The 19,219-nt window shown below is 60.5% G+C and overlaps 1 protein-coding gene and 1 long non-coding RNA gene across 2 annotated transcripts; one reads left to right on the top strand and one right to left on the bottom strand.

The window, feature by feature from the left end:
* The first annotated feature begins 1,958 nt into the window (after nucleotides 1-1,958).
* CCNF (cyclin F) lies at nucleotides 1,959-18,806 on the top strand. The gene is made up of 17 exons (XM_047780847.1): nucleotides 1,959-2,043; nucleotides 3,094-3,248; nucleotides 4,580-4,686; nucleotides 5,528-5,595; nucleotides 6,722-6,915; nucleotides 7,293-7,346; nucleotides 7,960-8,064; nucleotides 8,382-8,459; nucleotides 10,229-10,380; nucleotides 12,357-12,521; nucleotides 14,475-14,598; nucleotides 14,818-14,998; nucleotides 15,200-15,287; nucleotides 16,137-16,236; nucleotides 16,317-16,444; nucleotides 16,887-17,056; nucleotides 17,552-18,806. Exons 1-17 carry the CDS (start codon nucleotides 2,028-2,030, stop codon nucleotides 18,001-18,003), a joined length of 2,337 nt encoding a protein of 778 aa, XP_047636803.1. The 5' UTR covers nucleotides 1,959-2,027; the 3' UTR covers nucleotides 18,004-18,806.
* LOC125127590 (uncharacterized) lies at nucleotides 13,202-14,638 on the bottom strand. The gene is made up of 3 exons (XR_007134993.1): nucleotides 14,182-14,638; nucleotides 13,964-14,104; nucleotides 13,202-13,837 (listed from the first exon to the last, which is right to left on the bottom strand). It is a non-coding gene; the product is annotated as an uncharacterized LOC125127590 (long non-coding RNA).
* Nucleotides 18,807-19,219: the final 413 nt, after the last annotated feature.

Below are 19,219 nucleotides of genomic sequence, written 5' to 3'. Positions count from 1 at the left end.
TGGGGGCTCTTACTGCCAGGGTGGTAGGCAAGGGAAGGCATGGCTGCAGCACTGTCAAGAGAAGAACACCTATTTCCTGAAAAATAGAAAACTTTGGGAGTTCCCGTCATGCTTTAGCAGAAACAAATCTCACTAGTATCCATGAGGATGCAGGTTCGATCCGTGGCCTGGCTCAGTGGGTTAAGGATCCTGCAATGCTGTGGCTGTGGTGTAGGCGGCAGACACGGCTCGGATCCCTGCATTGCTGTGGCTGTGGTGTAGGCCGGTGGCTACAGCTCTGATTGGAGCTCCAATTTGACGCCTAGCCTGGGAACCTCCATAGGATGGGTGTAGCCCTAAAAAAAAGCAAACTTTGTAAATAAATAAAAGTGATAAAGAGATGTAGGCCAACCGAGGGACTTGGAGCCACGAGGACTCCACAGACGCAGCAGGGCAGCGGAGTGAGAGCAGTGACTGGCTCTTTGCTCCCTGGCTGGGGAGACCAGCTTTAGTCCCTGCACAGTGCTGAACAAGGGCACCTCTGCCCTGGGGAGACCAGTAACAAAGTAAGAGGGTGCGGTGGGACACAAAGTACCAAACTGGGAAACAGTAACCAGTGGCAACAGAGACAGCTGAAAACCTCAGGGGTCCTGTGGGGTTTCCTGTTCTCTGGCCTCTGGGGAGCAGGCCCCAAGTTTGCTCTGCTCTACCAGCTGGTCTTACACCGCCCCTGCCCCTTCCACCCCCCAGCTCCCAGGGCCTCATATCTCACTTGTGATCACGGCAGACATCTCCATCTCCTGCTCCAGACTGGCATGGAGCCTTGACAACACGGAGGCTCCTCTGTGTGTGCCCAGCTGCTGAGCACAGACCAACTACCCTGAAGGGGTTCCATGAGCCTAAGGGGTGGAGGGACAGGGCTATGGCGAAGAGGGGATGAGAGCATTGACCCGGATTCCCCAGCTTTTCCAGGAAGAGCCACTTTCAAACACTGCTCCCAGGAGACTGCATTTCTTTCCTGGTCAGAATGTCTCATGAAAGAGGTGGGATGTGAGCTGGTTCCTGAAAGACTGGGTGGGTGGACACTGCCTAATACCTGAGTGAACGGACCGCTCAGCTGTGGCTGCGGCAGCCAGCAAGGCACTCACTGTAAGCGTGCACGTCTGTTTTAGGAAGGTCTCCCAGGTGACCCCGAGGAGACACTGGGGACTGACAGGGGTCAGTGTATCTAGTCCGAGCGAGAAGGTGAGCGCTCCCCTGGGATGGAGGAGGGGTCCAGGGTGAGCCACATTTAAAGGGAAGAAAGAGGCAAACGTGCTGGCTTGAGTCAGTGAAGATTTCGAGCCCCAGGTCTCTGAATTCCACTTTCTGCATTACGATCTATGCCAGCCGTGGCTGGGCCACCGAAACAGGGTCTCCTCGCCTGAAGCAACGGTGGGAAGCAGGGTGTGCGGCTTTCGGGCGCGGGCCGGAAAGGTCAGGAGCAGCCTCCGTGAGGTGCTGCCTGCGGGTGGGGTCGCCCGAGTTCTCACAAGCAGAAACCAGATCCGGGTCCCAGCTGCGCCATGCCGCGCCCTCCGCGAGACCCCGGGCTCTGCGGCGCGTCGGGTCCGCTCAGACTTTCACTGACAACCCACGGTGCGCCGTGGGCTCGGGTCGCTCGGACCTCTGCCAACAAGTCAGCAGCAAGGTCCAATCACAGAACAGGCAGGGCTCACGGGGTCGAGAGCGAGCTCCTCGGGGACCCCAGCCCGGGCCAGGGAGGCGGGGCGGCCGCGCACACTCCGCCAATCAACAGTCAGCGTTCGAATTCGCGTCCTGGTATGGCCAATCGCGGGTGCCTGAGGCCGTGGGGGCGGGGTATGGGCGGGGCCTGTTGGAGCTGTGGCGCGCACCACCCCCCCGGGCCGGCCAATGGGAGCGCCGGGCGCGTTTGAAAACTCGGGCGGGCGGCGGGGCGGGTTTGCGCCTGCGTGGGGCGGTGCGCACTGGGCCCGCGGGCGGCTCTTGCGGCGGCGACAGCGGCGAAGGCGACGGCAGAGACGGCTATGGGGAGCGGAGGCGGTGAGCGCGGGGCGCCGGGCGCGGGGCGCGGGCGGCGGCAGTGCGGCCTCGAGACTGAGCAGGTCCGGCTCGAGCCCTTCGGTCCGGGGTGCGCGTCGTCCAGACGGCACCCGCCCGGCTCGCGGTTTAAATGCCCAGCTGCGCCCTGCTCCGCGTGAAAGCCGCTCGCGGGGCCTGCCACCTGTCGAGGGCTGTAATCACCGCTGAAGTTTCAGTGGTGATTACCTTGGCTGTCCTAGAGCAAGGGAATGAAAAAAAATAGCAAAATCTGGGGGTTGGACGCCCTGCGTCTTCGTTTGGCGTTCTCAGCCCGTTAATTGCTGATGGCTTGAAGACCCAGTTTAGGAGCGAGGGGAACGGGCAGGAGGAAGTCCTGTGGAGGGAGTGGTGCAGGTGGGCGAGCAGCCGCCTCCCGGCGGGACGGATGGGACTCGTAGGTGATGGGCTCCTCCTCCCTGAGAGCTTCTAGGTCGTCTGCTTAGAGTGAGGGAGTTGCTGGAGATGAAGTTGCAAGGACCCCCTGCGGGGACATCAGGCTCTGAGACTGGCTGGGCAGCTCTGAAGTCCGTGGAGCTGGACTGGCCTGGTCTTCAAGTCCACCCTTAGCTTCTCTGCAGGGCAGACCCTCCTAGTTTGGAAACCAGACTGTTCAGGCCCGCGGATCCTATTAAAATTATGTACTTTGTCATGTGTGCAATAGAAGCAAAGAGATCAGCAGGGGTGGGGTCTTCCCTGAGTGAAATGCCGGGTCAATAGTCATCCTTTTCCTCTTCCTGGTTGTCCTATGGGCTCTGGATCAGAAGTTACCCCAAAGCCCAGTTACCGGGTTACTACTCACCACGGAGGTTTATGGAATGTTTGAATGAATGATGGTCTTCTGTAACACTGCTGCTCCCGGTTACTTAGTCTCTGTTTGGGACGGTAAATATGGCTGGTTCCTTTCCTGGGGCAGAGGACAGTAACTGTTGAATCACATTCTGATGTCACTTTTCACATCAGCACAACTCCTATCCAACACATCACTTAGACCATCGGATTGTTTTTCTTAAGTGATCCACTGCAGGTGTGCCAAGTGTTTCTGCTATCCTGCAAAGCGAAGAATAAGGAGGAGACCCCGAAATCTGTCCATCTTGAGTCTCCCTGAAGACGTGCTCTTTCACATCCTGAAATGGCTCTCCGTCGGTGACATCCTCGCTGTGCGAGCTGTAAGTTGTCAGAGGAAAATGGTGGGAGCCCTGGCACTGCTGATTATACCGTGAAGCCTTTGTGTCTTAAATGTCAGAACAAAACTTGGGCTGCACGTGAGGGCAGAGGAAACAGTGCCGATACTGGTGGTAGATGCTCGAGGTTGTTTCTGATTGCTGAAAGCTAACACGTAGGACAGGGTCTGAGGCTGCTCATTGCAGGGTTTGTTTTAACGGAGAAGTACTCTGTTTAGGCAGTAAAACTGGCATTCCCGCAATAAATAAGGTAGTACTAAAAAGAAAACAGGAGTTCCCGTCCTGGTACAGTGGTTAACGAATCCGACAAGGAACCATGAGGTTGTGGGTCCGATCCCTGGCCTAGCTCAATGGGTTAGGGATCCGACGTTGCCGTGAGCTGTGGTGTAGGTCGCAGACGAGGCTTGAATCCCACGTTGCAGTGGCTGTGGTGCAGGCCAGTGGCTACAGCTCCAATTAGACCCCTAGCCTGGGAACTTCTATATGCCTCGGGAATCAGCCCTAGAAAAGGCAAAAAGACAAAAAAAATAATAATGAAATAAAATACATAAAAAGAAAACAGTATCATCTTTAGAGCAGATCCTGTGTAACATTCAGCACGGAAAGGGACTCTGGGAGTTCTTTTGCAGGTACTGGAACTGCAGCCTCACTTAGAATGTCTTAAGCAAAGGTGTACAGCAAATTAGTAGGGGGACACCAACAAGGAGCCGCTTCTCTGACTCCCATAGCTGCCTCCACTGTGTTCACCATGGGCACTACATTTCCCATGGCAGGGGGGAAGGTTTGGCACTTAGAATGCTCATCTGGGCTCAGGGCCCCCGGCCCGGCGCTTGCTACGATGGCCCGTGGCAGAGGCTCCAGGTCCCACCTGAGGCTGCTGTCGTGTGTCTGGAGGTCAGCGGCGCCCCCAGTGACCTCCAGGCGTCAGCTGTGCTCCCACGAGCAAGACCCCACGCAGAGGCTCTCCCAGCAGGTTTCTGCCATACCTGCTCCCCTTGGTGCTGGGTTCCCTGATCCTTGCAGGCATCTGGCCTTGCAGAGCTGTCATCCCTTTCTCAGCCTGGGTGCTTAGTCCTCCTTCCAGGACCCCTGTCCCCACCTCTAGAGCCAATGAGAAACTTGTTCCTGGGCGCTTCTCTCTAGTCAAAGCCACTGTTCATGACTTTGATACTCAGAGGCTGGGGGCCTTTACTGCTAGGGTGGGGAGAGACAGGAGACCTTGCATCTGTCTACACCCTTCCTTCGAGGAGCGGGGCCTCTGGGAGGCTCCCCCGATAACCCTCCACCCCCCCACACACACTTCTGCTCTTCTTCAGGTGCACTCCCACCTGAAGGACCTGGTGGACAGCCATGCCAGCGTGTGGGCATGTGCCAGCTTCCAGGAGCTGTGGCCGTCTCCGAGGAACCTGAGGCTCTTTGAAAGGTACCTGCACCCCGAGAACAGGGCAGATTTCGCCCTCTCTGGGCCGCCCAGGAATGGAATCGTTCCCAGGCCGATGGTCCACGTGGTGTTGCCCCCGCCCCAACCATCCCCCGGGAGGAGCTGAGGGCTGGGGGGACCTCGGCCGTCGGGTCACACGACTGCCAGTCCAGTCACTGGTCATCCTCTCCCCCGGCACAGGCCTGACTCTCCTTAGTCACAGGGCCGCTTCCGGAGGGCTCACTCGGGCTGTGACCCAGCCCACGTGACTCAGATGCAGGTCATCTGCGTGTGGAGACGTTACTCAGCCCTCTCCTGATCAGAACCGTGTGGTTTGACTCCCCTGGCATTATACTCACTGGCTGACCCCACCCCGCCAGCTGGAGTTGGGGCCCACGGGACGCTGCCTCAGACGTGGTCTACCAGCCACTCAGTTTACCCAAGGGCACGAGCCAGCGGCTTTGATATAGTCACCGAGTTGTACCGTCCTCAACAGTAACGTTAGGACGCTCTCATTACCCCCAGATGAAGCCCATGCCCTTTAGCAGCTGCTCCCCGTTTTCCTTATAACACCCCACGCCCTGGGCACCCACTGGTCTGCTTTCGGTCTCTGTAGTGTCCTGTTCTGAGCATTTCCGTATGAGTGTCATCATACACCAAGTTGCCGCCCATACCCGTCTTCTTTCCCTTAAGCATGTTCTCAGGGCGCCTCCGGGGGTGGCGAGGCTCGGGTCATGGATGTTTACCTCCACACCAGAGCTTTCTGCTCAGAAAACAGGTATTGTCATTTGAGGGGCTGTGGCGGAACAAAATCAGGCAATGTCTTATGTTCTTCGTGGTCTAGGGCTGCCGAAAAGGGGAATTTCGAAGCTGCTGTGAAGCTGGGCATCGCCTACCTCTACAACGAAGGCCGTGAGTCCCGGGGGCCAGCGGGGCGGGCGGGGCGTTTTAGAATGAGCACCAGCCCCGCCGGGTCAGCGCTTCAGTCGCTGTTGCTGCTGGGTCTGGCTGTGTGCTCTCTCCGCCGCAACTGGTGCCCAGAGGTGCCCCGCTCAGGGACCCCCTGGTGAACTTTGATCTTGTGTGGTGTTAGGGTTAGGTTTATTTTAACAAAACTTTCATTTCGATTGACAAAGAGGGACTCTGAGCAGAGACTCAGAATAGGGGCTGCCCAGCCAAGCCAGCCTTTCCTGGCTGCCTGCCCTCTGCTCAGTGAACACCACAGCCAGGCCTGGACCCTGGCTTCTCTCCTTGGCCGCAGCTCCTCTGTGGAACTTGGGGCAGTGGTCGGATGTCAGTGACCCTGGTGGCCAAGGCCCCATGCAGGAAGCAAGTCCAAGCAGGTCGAAGCCAGCCTGGTGCCCAGGTCTTCACCCCTCAAAGGGCAGGCACTCCTTAAAAGAACCTTGTGCAGCCCTCTCACCCGAGTCCTGCCTGTTTGCTTCGCACCCTAAGGAACAAGTCTGCAGCTCGTCCTGTCCCAGCTCCCAAAATGCATAAAGACTTGGGGCTAGCTGCCACTTTTCTGCTTCTGCGAAGACCTGGCGTCTCGCTGAGAGACCGCCCTGCACACAGCTGGCTGACAGGACGGTCGTGCCTGGAGGCGATGAGCAGTCCTGCTCCAGGCTCAGGAGCGCAGCGGTCCTCGGCCGCTCCCCCGGCAGCTGGACCCGCATACTATCCGCCCCACCCGTCTAGAGGGTGCAGGCCAGTGGTTGCTGGAATGTTCACAGCGTTGTGCAGCCATCACCACGAATTCTGAAATATGCTCATTTCCCCAAAAAGAGCAGAGGGCTGGGCAGCAGCTCCCACAGGAGGGAGGGTGGGGCTGGGGCGCCGCCATGGCCCTTCCCAGACCCCGGGATCCAGGCTGCTGGGGGGCCCGGCCGGGGCACTTCGCGCCCAGCGCACAGGAGGAGAAGCGAGGCGCTCTCATGCCGGCTCCTCTGTCCCAAAACGCCAGCGGCGCGGCAGCGGCTTAAGGCTCTAGACCCTCCCCTCCTCCCGAGACATCCGGGCTGTTCTGTCGTGTCTGTAGTGTCTGTGTCTGATGAGGCCCGGGCGGAAGTGAATGGCCTGAAGGCCTCCCGCTTCTTCAGTCTCGCCGAGCGACTGAACGCGGGCGGCGCACCCTTCATCTGGCTCTTCATCCGCCCGCCTTGGTCGGTGTCGGGAAGCTGCTGCAAGGCCGTGGTGCACGAGAGCCTCAGGGCGGAGTGCCAGCTGCAGAAAGTGAGTCGGGGGGCGCGGGGGCCTGGGTCCCAGGAGGTGAGAAGACCTGAGGGGAGAGGCTGGCGCCCAGGTCACGTTGGAGACCGAGGGCCGTGGAGGCGCAGAAACGAGCGTGGATGTGGGAGCATCTGGAAACTGCCAGCAGGGAGGGAAGGCCTCCCAGCCAGGGTCGGGGGCGTCGGGTGATGGGCTGGTCTGCAGCTGGGCTGACCGCTGGAAAGGCGGGACTCGGGCTCCGGGCAGCAGTTGGCCAAAGCCTGGGATCAGGGAGCCGCTGTCTGTGCGGAGGGGCCGGGCGGGGAGCCCAAGGATCCACAGGCGGAGGGCAGCCCTCTGGAAGTTGTCTCCGCCGACCTCACACTCCCGTCTCCTTTCAGGCTCACAGGGCGTCTATACTGCACTGCCTTGGGAGAGTCCTGAGCCTCTTCGAGGTGAGTCTGGTGGTCAATCCCACTGGGGCCTGTGTCGTTTGGCGTCCTGGCCGGGCGAGCACGCAGAGCACGAAGGCCCTGTGCTCCTGTGCCGCTCGCAAGTACTAAGGACCAGGGAGCACGTGAGAGGCGGCAGAAGGGGCCTCCAGGGTTCAGGGCCAAGGCGAGCTCTGGCTGTGGGCCTGAGCTCTGCCTGTGGGGCTGAGCTGTGCAGGACCCCAGGCCTGTTTGTTTCACGCTCTGCTGTTGGTTGGTCCCCCACCCCTCACACGGACCTCTCTGCCCTTGAGAAAGCTTAGCGAGCCTTGTGATTAGGGAACCCCCCCCCTGTAGCCTGGCCTGGTGGTGGCTTCTGGTGACAGGTGCTCTGAGAGCAGCAGGGGGGGACGGTGAGTGAGCAAGGAGCTGGAGGGGCCTTGAGAAGCGCCCCTGTCGCAGTCCGGGGAGGAGGGCTGAACTCCATCTCGAGGCGGCGGGACCCAGAGCCGAGCTCCAGGCACGCGGGTCGCCAAGTCGAGCATCCTCAGAGAAGTTGTTGCTACTCCAGGACAGGCAGCTCATTTTACTGCAGGTGAGGGCAGTATGTGGGGTCACTTAGAGGTGCTTATTCCAGGATGAAGAGAAACAGAAGCAGGCCCGGGACCTGTTTGAAGAGTCTGCCCATCAGGGGTGTTTGACCAGCTCGTACCTCCTCTGGGAAAGTGACAGAAGGATGGATGTGAGTGGGCCCAGGTCTGGGGAGAGGGTGACTGGTGTTGGCCAGAGGCATAGCCTCCAGATTAGCCCTGGGACGGGGTTCTGTCAGTGCGGGGGTCCCTCCTGGGGCCCCAGGAGCTGCTGGTCATTGGGCCGCTCTCAGCACTGCCCCAAAGACAACCACCGCCACCTGGGGGATAAAGGGCTGGGAAGAAGACCCTGCTGGGGACCCTCTGGAGGCGGCGGGGAGGGGGAGCAGTTAAGAACCCCAGGAGTGGGTTCTGAGTTTCTGCAGAGATATGACTGCATGAAGATATGGTGACTTTCTCCTGTTGACAGATGTCGGATCCTGGGCGATGCCTCCACAACTTCCGGAAACTCAGGGACTTCGCTGCCAAAGGCTGCTGGGAAGCACAGGTGAGCCGAGAGCTGGCCTTTGTCCTTATTCTTCCTCCCGAGGGGCCCAGGGGGGCAAGAGGGCCGGGCTCCCACCCAGGAGGCAGGGAGAGCGGCCCAGGGCCCAGACCTGAGCCGAAGGGAATGGGGCCCTGGGGTGAGTAGGGAGGAGAGCCCGGGGTGCTGTCTCCACCTCCGCCGGTGCACCTGAGCCAGCTGGCTGCTTCATGTCCAGGGGCTGCGGACCACCTTGCTGTCCCAATTTACACCCCTCCCTAAAGGTGGCCTGTGGGTAAAGCATCTTGGCAGCAGAGCTTGAGGCTCCTAGCAGTGGCCGTGTGGAATGCTGGCCTACGCACCGGGGGGTCCAGTGTTGAAGCCAGGGCATCAGGGATTTGTACCTGCTGTTCTCCCTGTGCAGCTGGAAAGAAGTCATTATCTCGAGACAAATCAGAGAAAACCCCCTCGGCCAAATGGGGAAGCTCTTTCTGTCACCCCAGCAACGAGCTGGGTAGTTGAGAATCATCTGCCCTCAAAAGCCAGGGAAAAAGATCACAAAGGGGCAGGGCCCAGCCCACCATCCCAGACACTGTCATGTTTATGTCCTAAAAGGCGCTTGGGAACTTCCCCTTGTGGCTCAGCAGGTTAAGAACCCAACTAGTATCCATGAGGATGCGGGTTCGATCCCTGGCCTCGCTCAGTGGGTTAAGGATCCAGCATTGCCGTGGCTGTGGCACAGGCCAGCAGCTGCAGCTTGGATTCAACCCCTAGCCCAGAACTTCCATATGCTGCAGGGGTGGCCCTGAAAAAAAAAAAAAAAAGACATAAAGGCCCTCAGCAGGTTTATCAGAACTACAACAACAGACAGTGTGATTCTGGTTCAAGCTGAAGCTAATCAGTAAGATTAGCACGGCCCCAGAGAGGTTCACGGGGCCTGGGTATACGCAGGAAAGAGGAGTGCTTTTGTGGAACGGAGGGTTCAGGATCCGGTGTTGGCCCTGCAGAGGCCGGATCACGCTGTGGCACAGGTCCAGTCCCACATGCTGTGGCCAGAGTCAGAAAGGAAAGGGAAAAAAAAAAATAATAATAAGACGAGCAGTGAAAACACAGGGCAGGTTTGAGCTCGCTGAGCGTTGAAAAGGGCGCACGGATAAAGGGGCCAGGGCTGTCCACACGAGCAGATTGTATACACGCCCTGCTTCTGAGGGGACAGCAGCAGTTCTGGCCACACACGTTCTTAGCGAGAGTGGTCTCTGCCAGCAGCAAGGAGATGCGTGGGTTCCTGGTAGTGGGCGTGCGGACCAGCCCAGGCCTCCCAGCAAGCGCTGGGCACGTGTGGCGCCTGTGGGTTGTCCGTGTGAGCGGAAGGTGCATGAAGCTGCACAGAGGTGACCCTCGAGATGACAAACCAGCAGGCTCCTCGAGCCAGGTCATTCAAGCCACCAGCCAGCTCTCAGCCACTCCAGGGCCTCCCCTGGAGCAGCCACTTGGACTAGTTGGGGGTGGGGTGGGGGCAAGCAGAAACAAGCTTCATTTCTAGAACACGCCGCCGGAGCCTGGCATGGACCGAGGCGCTGGGCCAGGCAGGAAGGGCCTGACAGCCCACCGTACAGCTGTTGTCTGTCTCAGTGTTCTGTCACGTGCCAGATTCTTCCCGAAAGAATTTAAGATCTTGGCCCTCCTGGGTCCTGAAGGCTGAGAAGGTACAGGTGGGCCAGTGTTTCCCGGCGGAATCCTTGCCTTTGGGAAGAGGACCCTCAGAAGCCCCCTGCTTCCCGCTCCCTCTGCAGCTCTCTTTAGCCAAAGCCTGTGCGAACGGAAACCAGCTGGGACTTGAGGCGAAAGCCTCCAGCGAGATTGTGAGCCAGCTGTTCCAGGCCTCCCGCGCCGTCAGCAAGCAGAGGGTCTTCTCCGTGCAGAAGGGACTCAACGACACCATGAGGTGAGCCTCTGCCGGGCAGGCGGCGCCCCAGCCAGGGGGGGAGGGCTCGTCCGTGGGTTCAGCGGCGCCTCTGGCCGGGCCCCCGTGTCCCCAGCCCCTCCAGGACTCGGGCGCGCTGCGAGTTGTCTAAGACCAGCAATGCCGGTTTCCTCCCGCATACAGGTCTGCTCTCACCCGTTCCCTTTTTAAGCCTCGGAGTGTTTTAAGCCACTTTAAACATCTTTCTAAAATGATGCCCCCAAATCACCTTTCCTTTCTGAGCATCCGTGTCTGAGTGGGGAGGGGTGGGGGGCAGCTGCCACGTGCTTGCAGCCTCCGGACCCCCCACAATCGCCGTCTTCCTGCAGCTCTGTTTTCCTCCGAGGTTTGGAATAACACTCAGCCGCAGAACATGTGGGAGAGTAAAACAAAATGTGAATATGTCTTGACGTTGACGCCAGAGCTGTCAAATGCCTTTTCGATTCTTAACGGGCAGCTCTGGCTGGACCGAGGCAGGCAGTGCCCAGCACGTGGCGCGCTCCCTCCCCTGCAGAGGCTCGAGCTCTTCCACACAGCAGGGTGCGCGGCGGCCTTTGCTCCCACGTTAAATGCCCTTGGGTCCTGTACCTGCACTGGTGGCACTGCCGCCCTGGGCCCTCCCCGCTGTTCCCTCTTTCTCTTGGAAGGAATGTGCTTATGGCACCTTGTGTTCTCTCAGTCCAGAATGAGTGCCAGCATGTCCTCCCGTGTCTGGAACCCCATCAAAACTGATGCATTGTAGAAATGCAGAATCCGGGATGCAAGAAACTGTACTGATGGCCTCCTCATCTTTTTCGCTTTTTTTTTTTTTTTTTTTAGGGCCACACCCACAGCATATGGAGGTTCCCAGGCTAGGGGTCACATTGGAGCTACAGCTGATGGCCTACACGCCACAGCCACAGCAATGCCAGATCTGAGCCGCGTCTGTGACCCACACCACAGCTCACGGCAACGCCGGATCCTTACCCCACTGAGCAAGGCCAGGGATAGAACCTGCAACCTCATGGTTCTTAGTTGGATTTGTTAACCACTGAGCCATGACGGGAACTCCGGTTTAACCATTTTAAAGGGTACAGTTCAGTTGCACTGTGTTTAGAAGTCAGGTCGCTGCGGTTGTCAGGTGTGTCTGTGCAGGGCAGCTTCCACTGTCCCCAGCAGTGGCCGGTGAAAACCTCCAGTGCCTGACCTGGTGCTGCCCTCCTCCCTGCCTCTCCCCTTCTTTCCACCGCCTTCCTCCCCTCCCATGCCCTCCCCTCGCCCACTCAGCCCCAGCGGGCGCTCCTCCTTCCCTCTGCTTCTATCAGGGCTGACGCCGCCCTGGCCCTCCTGTCTGTGCAGAATCCCTCGCTGTCACCGTCCCCCTCTCTCGCTTCTCTTCTCTCCGTTTCCTTTGCTCAAAAAAATGTTGGCCGTGGTCAGGCATCCATGTCATTGCCCACGCTGTGCCATGCGACCTCTGTGTTGCTGGGCCAGCTTTTTGCCCCGGCAAGGAGGGACCCTGTGCCTGTTGTCTCTGTGGGCCCGGGTCCTCTGGCAGGGTTGCTGGGAGACTGGGAACTCCAGCACCCGTTTTCAGCGCGTCCTGCTTCAGCTGCTTTCCGGGCTCTTTGCTGCACCACAGGGGCTGTGAGCTGCTCCTCCGGGAGAAGAGGGCTTTGCGGGAGGGCGGCAAACGTCAACTGACGCTTCTCCTGTCCTGCGACCTGGCCCCAGCTCTAGAGTGGACCCGCTTTGCCTCCGTCCAGGGCTCCTCCAGTGCCTGGGCCCTGGTGTGGGGGAGCCGGGGCACACGTGTGCAGCCCCCCTGCCTCCCAGGGACAAGCCCCCGAGGACAGGTGCCTGGGTAAACCCAGGACGCCAGAAGGGCCTGCTCCCCTGGGGGCAGCTGGGCCGGGCAGGCTGGGCGGTGGCGGCGCGAGTGCGGGCCCGGGCTCTCAGGGCTGGTGCGCTTCCCACAGGTACATTCTGATCGACTGGCTCGTCGAGGTGGCCACCATGAAGGACTTCACTAGCCTGTGCCTTCACCTGACCGTGGAGTGCGTGGACCGCTACCTGCGGCGGCGGCTGGTGCCCCGGTACCGGCTCCAGCTGCTGGGCATCGCCTGCATGGTCATCTGTACCCGGTGAGAAGTCCCCGCAGACGGTACCCAGCGTGCTGGCCCCGCCCCATTGACAGGCTGGGCTTTTCAGCACCTCGTTAATGAAGGGCTGCCCACGGCGGGTGGTCCTCCCCACGGGGCGCAGGGCTGACCCTGGGTGTGTGGGCAGCAGCTCATCTCAGGACGCAGAACACAGCACCACTGGGCAGGCTCAGGCTGGATCCTTCTTCTGACCCCTGAGGGCAGCACAGCCCTGAGGGAGGCTCACAGCCGGCTGCCCTTGCTGATCAAGTTCTCAGCTCTATCCAGAGACCTGCGTTTAGTGGGCCTCATGTCCCCCCACTCCTGGCTCCCCATAGGCCCCCTCCAACCATGTGGGCAGGATGCACCCTCCTCCAGAGACAGCCTGTACCTGTGGCAGCTCGGACTTTTCAAACCAGACATCCTAAGTTTGACCTAACTCTATCTTCCTTTGGAGTTCCTGTTGCAGCTCAGTGGTTAACAAACCCAACTAGCATCCATGAGGACTTGGGTTCGATCCCTGGCTTTGCTTAGTGGGTTAAGGATCCCGCGTTGCCATGAGCTGTGGTGTAGGTTGCAGACGTGGCTTAGATCTGGTGTGGCTGTGGCTGTGGTGTAGGCTGGTAGCCGTAGCTCCAATTTGACCCCTAGCCTGGGACCCTCCATATGCCGCAGGTGCAGCCTTAAAAAGACAAGAGACCAAAACCAAAACAAAAAACTCTACCTTCCTTTAACTAAATACCTTCCCTCAGTTTTGCCTTTGGAAGCCATGTGGATGGCAGGGCCCACCGTGCATTTTGCATTTTCTTGTTTTCCTAAACCAGACCTTGCCTGCATCTCCCCTGCATAGGGCTTCCCCGACCACACCCTGGTCTGTGAGGCTCGGGGGGTGAGGAGCAGACTCACCACACACGGTGGTAGAAACCGAGGAGCTGGGTGTGTCTCACCCAGTGACCCAGAGGCCTGGGTCGCTGGGACACTCCTTGTGTTTCTTGAGGTCATGAAGGAGCCCCGGTTCCTGTCTCGCTCCCTGCTACCCGCCACGACCACCTCTGCAGGGAGCTCAGCCATGTGGCCACAACGGGAACTGGAAAATGTGGCCTCTGGATGGCCGTGTGTCCGCAGGCAGAGGGAGCACGGGCTCAGGGTCAGTGAGCAGATTGCCACACGCTGTCCAGTGCCTCCCACTGTGCTCTGGGAACCCAGGGTTCCAGGGCTTGTCGCCAGAGGAGCTGAACAGATGGGTCCTCAGCCTCCTTGCATCCACACGGCGTGCTCCTGTCCTTGCAGTCAGGGGCCGAGGCACCGGACCAGACGGGCTGGCAGTGAGATGAGATCTGCTTAAAAAGGCTCTTAGGAGGCTAACGTGCCCCCACATCCATCCACACCCAGAGCACCCCTGCCGCTGCTCCGAGCGCAGGGCATCCGCCCACCCCCCTCAGCACCTGCAGATACCCCGGCTCCTGTCCTCTCTCTTGGCTAAGCCAGTCGCAACCGTGGGAGCTGCAGAGTCCCCGTGACAGTGGCCGAGGGCTTGGCCCAGTCCGCCCTCGCTGGGCTGCCGTGTTCCCTGACAGTTGGCACTGCTGCAGAGGAGAGAACAGGGTGACCACCTGCCTGAGCCAGTCACATCCCGGTGGCCGGGCCCGTGCTGCCTACTGACCTTTAGACTGCCTCGGGCTCTGCTTTTCCCAGCTCCCCTGCCCTCTGGCTTGAAGCGGCTGATGCTCTTGCCACAGGAGCCGGCGCAAGGCAGGGCCAGCCCTCACCCCTCGGGTCCCTGAGGACTGATGGTCACATCACTCGTGGGTGCGTTTCACAGAAACGCCTGCGAGCCCCGCAGTTCCTGCGGCCTTTGGAGGTCCCCTTGGTGGCCCCCCCAGTCGCTCAAGCCCAAAGTGACCGCCCCATGGGGAGGGGTGGGCTCCGCACTCAGACCCCTTCTCGACCCTGCAGGTTCATCAGCAGAGAGATCCTGACCATCCGCGAGGCCGTGTGGCTCACGGACAACACCTACAAGTACGAGGACCTGGTGAGGATGATGGGAGAGGTCGTCTCGGCCCTGGAGGGGAGGATCCGGGTAAGAGGCCACCTGCGCTTCCTTCCTGCATCCAAGTCGGGGTCCCGGGGCGGGGCGGGGGGCAGCATGGGGCGGAGGGGGGGGGCAGTGGGCGTGTTCGGGGCCGGCCTGACGCTCTGCTGGCCACACCGGGGGTGCTTCGCAGCACAGCCTCCCCGCTGGGTGGGTGGGGGCCCTCGGCGTGCTGAGGCCCCACGTCCGCCCCTCCGCTCCGGCCAGGTCCCCACCGTGGTCGATTACAAGGACGTCCTGCTGACGCTGGTCCCCATGGCAACGAGAACCCAGCATCTTTGCAGCTTCCTCTGCGAGCTCTCCCTGCTGCACACCAGCCTGGCCGCCTACGCCCCGGCCCACCTGGCCGCGGCCGCCCTGCTCCTGGCGAGGCTGACGCACGGGCAGAGTAAGGAACCGGTCCTCGCAGCCAGAGCCTGGGCCGGGCCAGCGGTCTGGGGGATGGGGGCAGTCAGGAGACGGTGCTCCAATTCTAGAGGGTGGAGGGAGAAGTCTTGCATACAAGTCCTGGGAACCCTGTGACAGCCAGCAGGGCCATGGGGCATAAGCGGGCCTCCGGCAGCGCCCCCCTCTATGCTTTCGTCCCCAGCACAGCCCTGGACCACGCGGCTACGGGATCTCACTGGGTTCTCCTGTGAAGACCTCATACCCTGTGTCTTAAGCCTGCATCAGAAGTGGTGAGTAGGGAAGTGAGTCGCCCCCCCCACACACACAGCCCCCCCAGCACAGGGGCTGCTCTCAGGTGATGGCCGTCCGGGTGCAGACTTTCCCTGGCCTCTCGACCTGTCCCGCGGTGGCTGTTCAGGAACCCCGGCTGCTCTGCTCATTCCGCACGTCATTAACACTGATGTGCGAGGCCCAGACCTACCTCCCCGATGGCCCCGTGGACTGGAGGTTATTTTGGCGCAGAGAGCAGCCCACCGGGCACACGCTGGCCCTTCCCTCCCGGCTCAGACAAAATGCGGCCTTTTGCAGCTGGCCTGTCACCCGCGTGGCGGTGTCCACTCTGCTACCGGCCGCTGTGCTCACTCATCCGCGCTGATGGAACTGGCGGCTTCCCACCTCCTGGCTGCTGGGGGGACACCACTGGGAAGGTTCATGTCCCAGAGTGAAGCAGTGCTGGCTTCACTCCCATCGCTGGGCTGGTTTTGTTTTGTTTTTTGTTTTTTAGGGCTACACCCTCAGCATATGGAGGTTCCCAGGCTAGGGGTCTGATCGGAGCTGTAGTCACTGCCTACACCACAGCCACAGCAACACCAGATCTGAGCCACATCTGTGACCTACACCACAGCTCACGGCAATGCTGGATCCTTAACCCACTGAGCAAGGCCAGGGATCAAACCTGTGTCCTCATGGATGCTTGTCAGCTTCATTTCCGCTGCGCCACGATGGGCACTCCCTGGGCTGTTTTTGGATGTGTCTTGTCCACTCTCGCTTGAGTCAGCAGAGGCTAAACTCAGGGGCCTCCTGGGGCGGAGTGGCAGTGTCCCTCGCCTGCTGTCCCTCACGGGTTCCTCTGTCTGCAGCTTCCACAACGATGCCCCCAAGGACTACAGGCAGGTCTCTCTTACGGCCGTGAAGCAGCGATTCGAGGACAAGCGCTACGAGGAGATCAGCCAGGAGGAGGTGGGCTGGCGGCGCCGGGGCGCTGGGTGGGGACGGGCCTTCCCCGGGGCCTCGCGCTCCCTGACCCGGCTCCCGCTCAGGTGCTGAGCTACGGGCAGCTGTGCGCAGCTCTGGGAGTGAAGCAGGAGAGCCCAGAGCCCGCGTCCTTCCTCAGCACCGGGGAGCTTCCCGCCTTCCTCAGCTCTCCCTCTGGAAGGAGAACCAAGCGGTGAGTGGGCCCCGTGGAGCTGGCAGCGGGGAGAGAGCGGGTCCGTGCCAGCGGGCGCTGGGGGTCCACCCGGACCTCGGCCGTGGCCCCCCGCTCTAGCCTGGCCACCTTGGAGGGGAGGAGGTCCTGGGCCCAGGTTGAGCCCCTCACACTCTGGCCCTGGTCTTGGCTGCTCTGCTCCCCCAGGTGGCATCCCGCCCAGCGCTCCAGCCACATCCTAATCTGGGGCCTCCGCATGTCCCCGCCCCCACCTCTCCCATCTCGCATCCCAGCCGTGTGCCCTGCCTGGGAGAGGCTCCCCTTCCACGTCACCCCCCTCTGCTAACCCTACCAAGTCCACGGGAGCTCACAGCACACGGGCAGGACGGGCAGGGCCAAGAAGCAGCCTTGGCCTCCCAGCCCGGGCCCCTGTGACCAGGCTTCCGGACCTCGCTTCTCGCAGGAAGCGGGAGAATAGCCTCCAGGAGGACAGGGGCAGCTTCGTCACCACGCCCACCGCCGAGCTGTCCAGCCAGGAGGAGGCGCTGCTGGGCAGTTTCCTGGACTGGAGCCTGGACCACTGCTCCGGCTATGAGGGCGACCAGGAGAGCGAGGGCGAGAAGGAGGGCGACGGTGAGCGCCGGGGCCATGTTCCCCACGGGGACAGCGGGCAGAAGGGTGGCCTGCGCAAGGGTTCAGGGAGACGTGAGAGAGCAGGGCCCCGGGACACAGCCGCGGGGAGGAGCGGATGTGGGCTCCCCCCGCCCCGTACCTGGCCCGCTGGGGCTACGGTGATGGCGGGGCCTCCCCAGGGCACCGGGAGGGCAGTTCGCTGTGTGAGAGGTGCTCCCAGGCGGCCCAGTTCGAGGCAGTTTCTGCTGGTTTTCCGGTTGCTTACTTTCGGGTCCCCTCGGGATTCAGTGCACTGTCAGACGGGCGAGTGTGTGGTCCATCCCTACCGGCCCCCGCATCACACCGGGTATCACCCCAAGCTTAAAGGAGACGCTTCACCCTCAGTTTCCCACCCAGAGGCAAGGCGACTGTCCAGCAAGGTTCAGGTCCCGACCAGGCAGGGGCCACCCCAATGCTTGGGCTGTGGCCTGACCTCTCCCCCAACACCTCCTCCAGTGACGGCTCCCAGCGGTGTCCTGGATGTCACTGTGATCTGCCTGAACCCAGAACAGCACTGCTGCCAGGAGTCCAGTGACGAGGAGGCCCGCCCAGAGGACAGGGGGTGCCAGACACACACGCCGCGGGCCCCAGGCCCCGCGCTCCCCCTCTGCAGCAGACGGGGGCCGGGCAAGGACGGCACGACGTCGGGGTACTCCTCCGTCAGCAGCGCGAGTCCCACGAACTCCGCGGACGGCTCGGGGGCCCCTCCGCAGCCTACCTCAGCGCTGTCCCTGGGCTGCAACTTGAACACGAGGCCCTGCCCCCATCCCTCCAGGAAGTCATGTTTACAGTGCCGCCCCCCAAGTCCCCCGGAGAGCGGTGTTCCCCAGCACCAGGGGAAGAGGAAAAACCTGTCCCCCCACAGTGAGGAGGAGGAGGACATGAACTTGGGCTTTTTGAAGCTGTGAGTGTGTCGGAGCGTTTGCTGCAGTGAATGTTTGCTGAGGGAGGGGGCCCTGGAGACGGATCCCCGGAGACCCCCTGGTGGTGGTCACACAGGGAGCCAGGAGGAGAACCGGGGGCCATAAGGGTGTTTCTCCAGGGCAGTCAGTCCATTGCTAGCCCTCAGGGTGTCTCCATCACAACAGAAACTCAGACCCTTCTCTTGGCAAAGTTTAGCCTCGAAGCAGCCATGCCCTCATGTGTGAAGCTTGTCTCTGTGCCACCCTGTGTCTGTCCTGCTTTCTCTGGAAGGCTTTAGCCCACGTCCTGATCTTCCAGCCCCCCTGAGCCCCACGCATGCCGAGAGCCAACAGCTGTCACAACAGGAACATGTGGGACCCAGGTGTCCTGGCACAGCTGTCCCCCTTCCCACATGGGTCAGCTTTGGGTTCGGGAGAGCCAACTGCTCTGAGCGCACCCCCCCCCCCCCGTGCCCGCGCCCACCTGCCTTGGGCACCTGCTTATTCCTGTCCTCCCTGGGTGGTGGGTCTTCCAGTGCGGGAGCTCTGAGCCTGGATGTCTTGGTCACAGGCTCCCTCCCTCCCACGTTCTCAGCTCATCTTGGAAATCTGCCCTCCTCTTGTCATGGTCTGTCCACGCTAATGGTGTCTGTAAGAACATCCCTCTGCACTGAATTTCTGGGCTGTTGTCTTCCCTTTCTTTATTTTCATCCTTCATTTCTCTAAGAGAAAAATTAAAAATAGAAGGTTTTAAATTTTTAAAAGTTCTCAACATTGTTTAGGCTCAACTAAAAGAAGTTTGATTCATATCCCTCAGCGTTATCCTGGCATTCTTTATGCAAAACGAATTTTCCAGAGAGGTTGACCAGGAAAAAATTGCCATTTGCAGCACCTGAGGTGACCAAGAGGCCGCAGAGCTGGGCCAGGGCGGCTCTGCTGTGGGCTCCTGAGAATACTGACTGCAGAGACTCGGGAACCGACCGAGACTAAACTCGACTTTTCTTCCCGGTTGGGTTGACCACTGACACACTCATCCTGCTGGTAGCTTTTCTTTCCTCTGGATTTGTGAGAACCGCCTGTCCAGGAGTGTCCCCCAAATGCTCTTAAACCAAAATTACAGGGACAGGGAGGTGCTGACTCAGCGAGGCTTCTCTGCGTGCTTGTGTGTGTGCCGAGGTGGAAGCTGTCTTTTCGCTACTGTAAGAGGATTGGGCCAGGTGTG

The sequence above is a fragment of the Phacochoerus africanus genome, chromosome 5 (genome assembly GCF_016906955.1).
Source record: "Phacochoerus africanus isolate WHEZ1 chromosome 5, ROS_Pafr_v1, whole genome shotgun sequence".
NCBI classification, from domain to species: Eukaryota; Metazoa; Chordata; class Mammalia; order Artiodactyla; family Suidae; genus Phacochoerus; species Phacochoerus africanus.
This window is presented reverse-complemented; position numbering and strand designations above follow the sequence as displayed.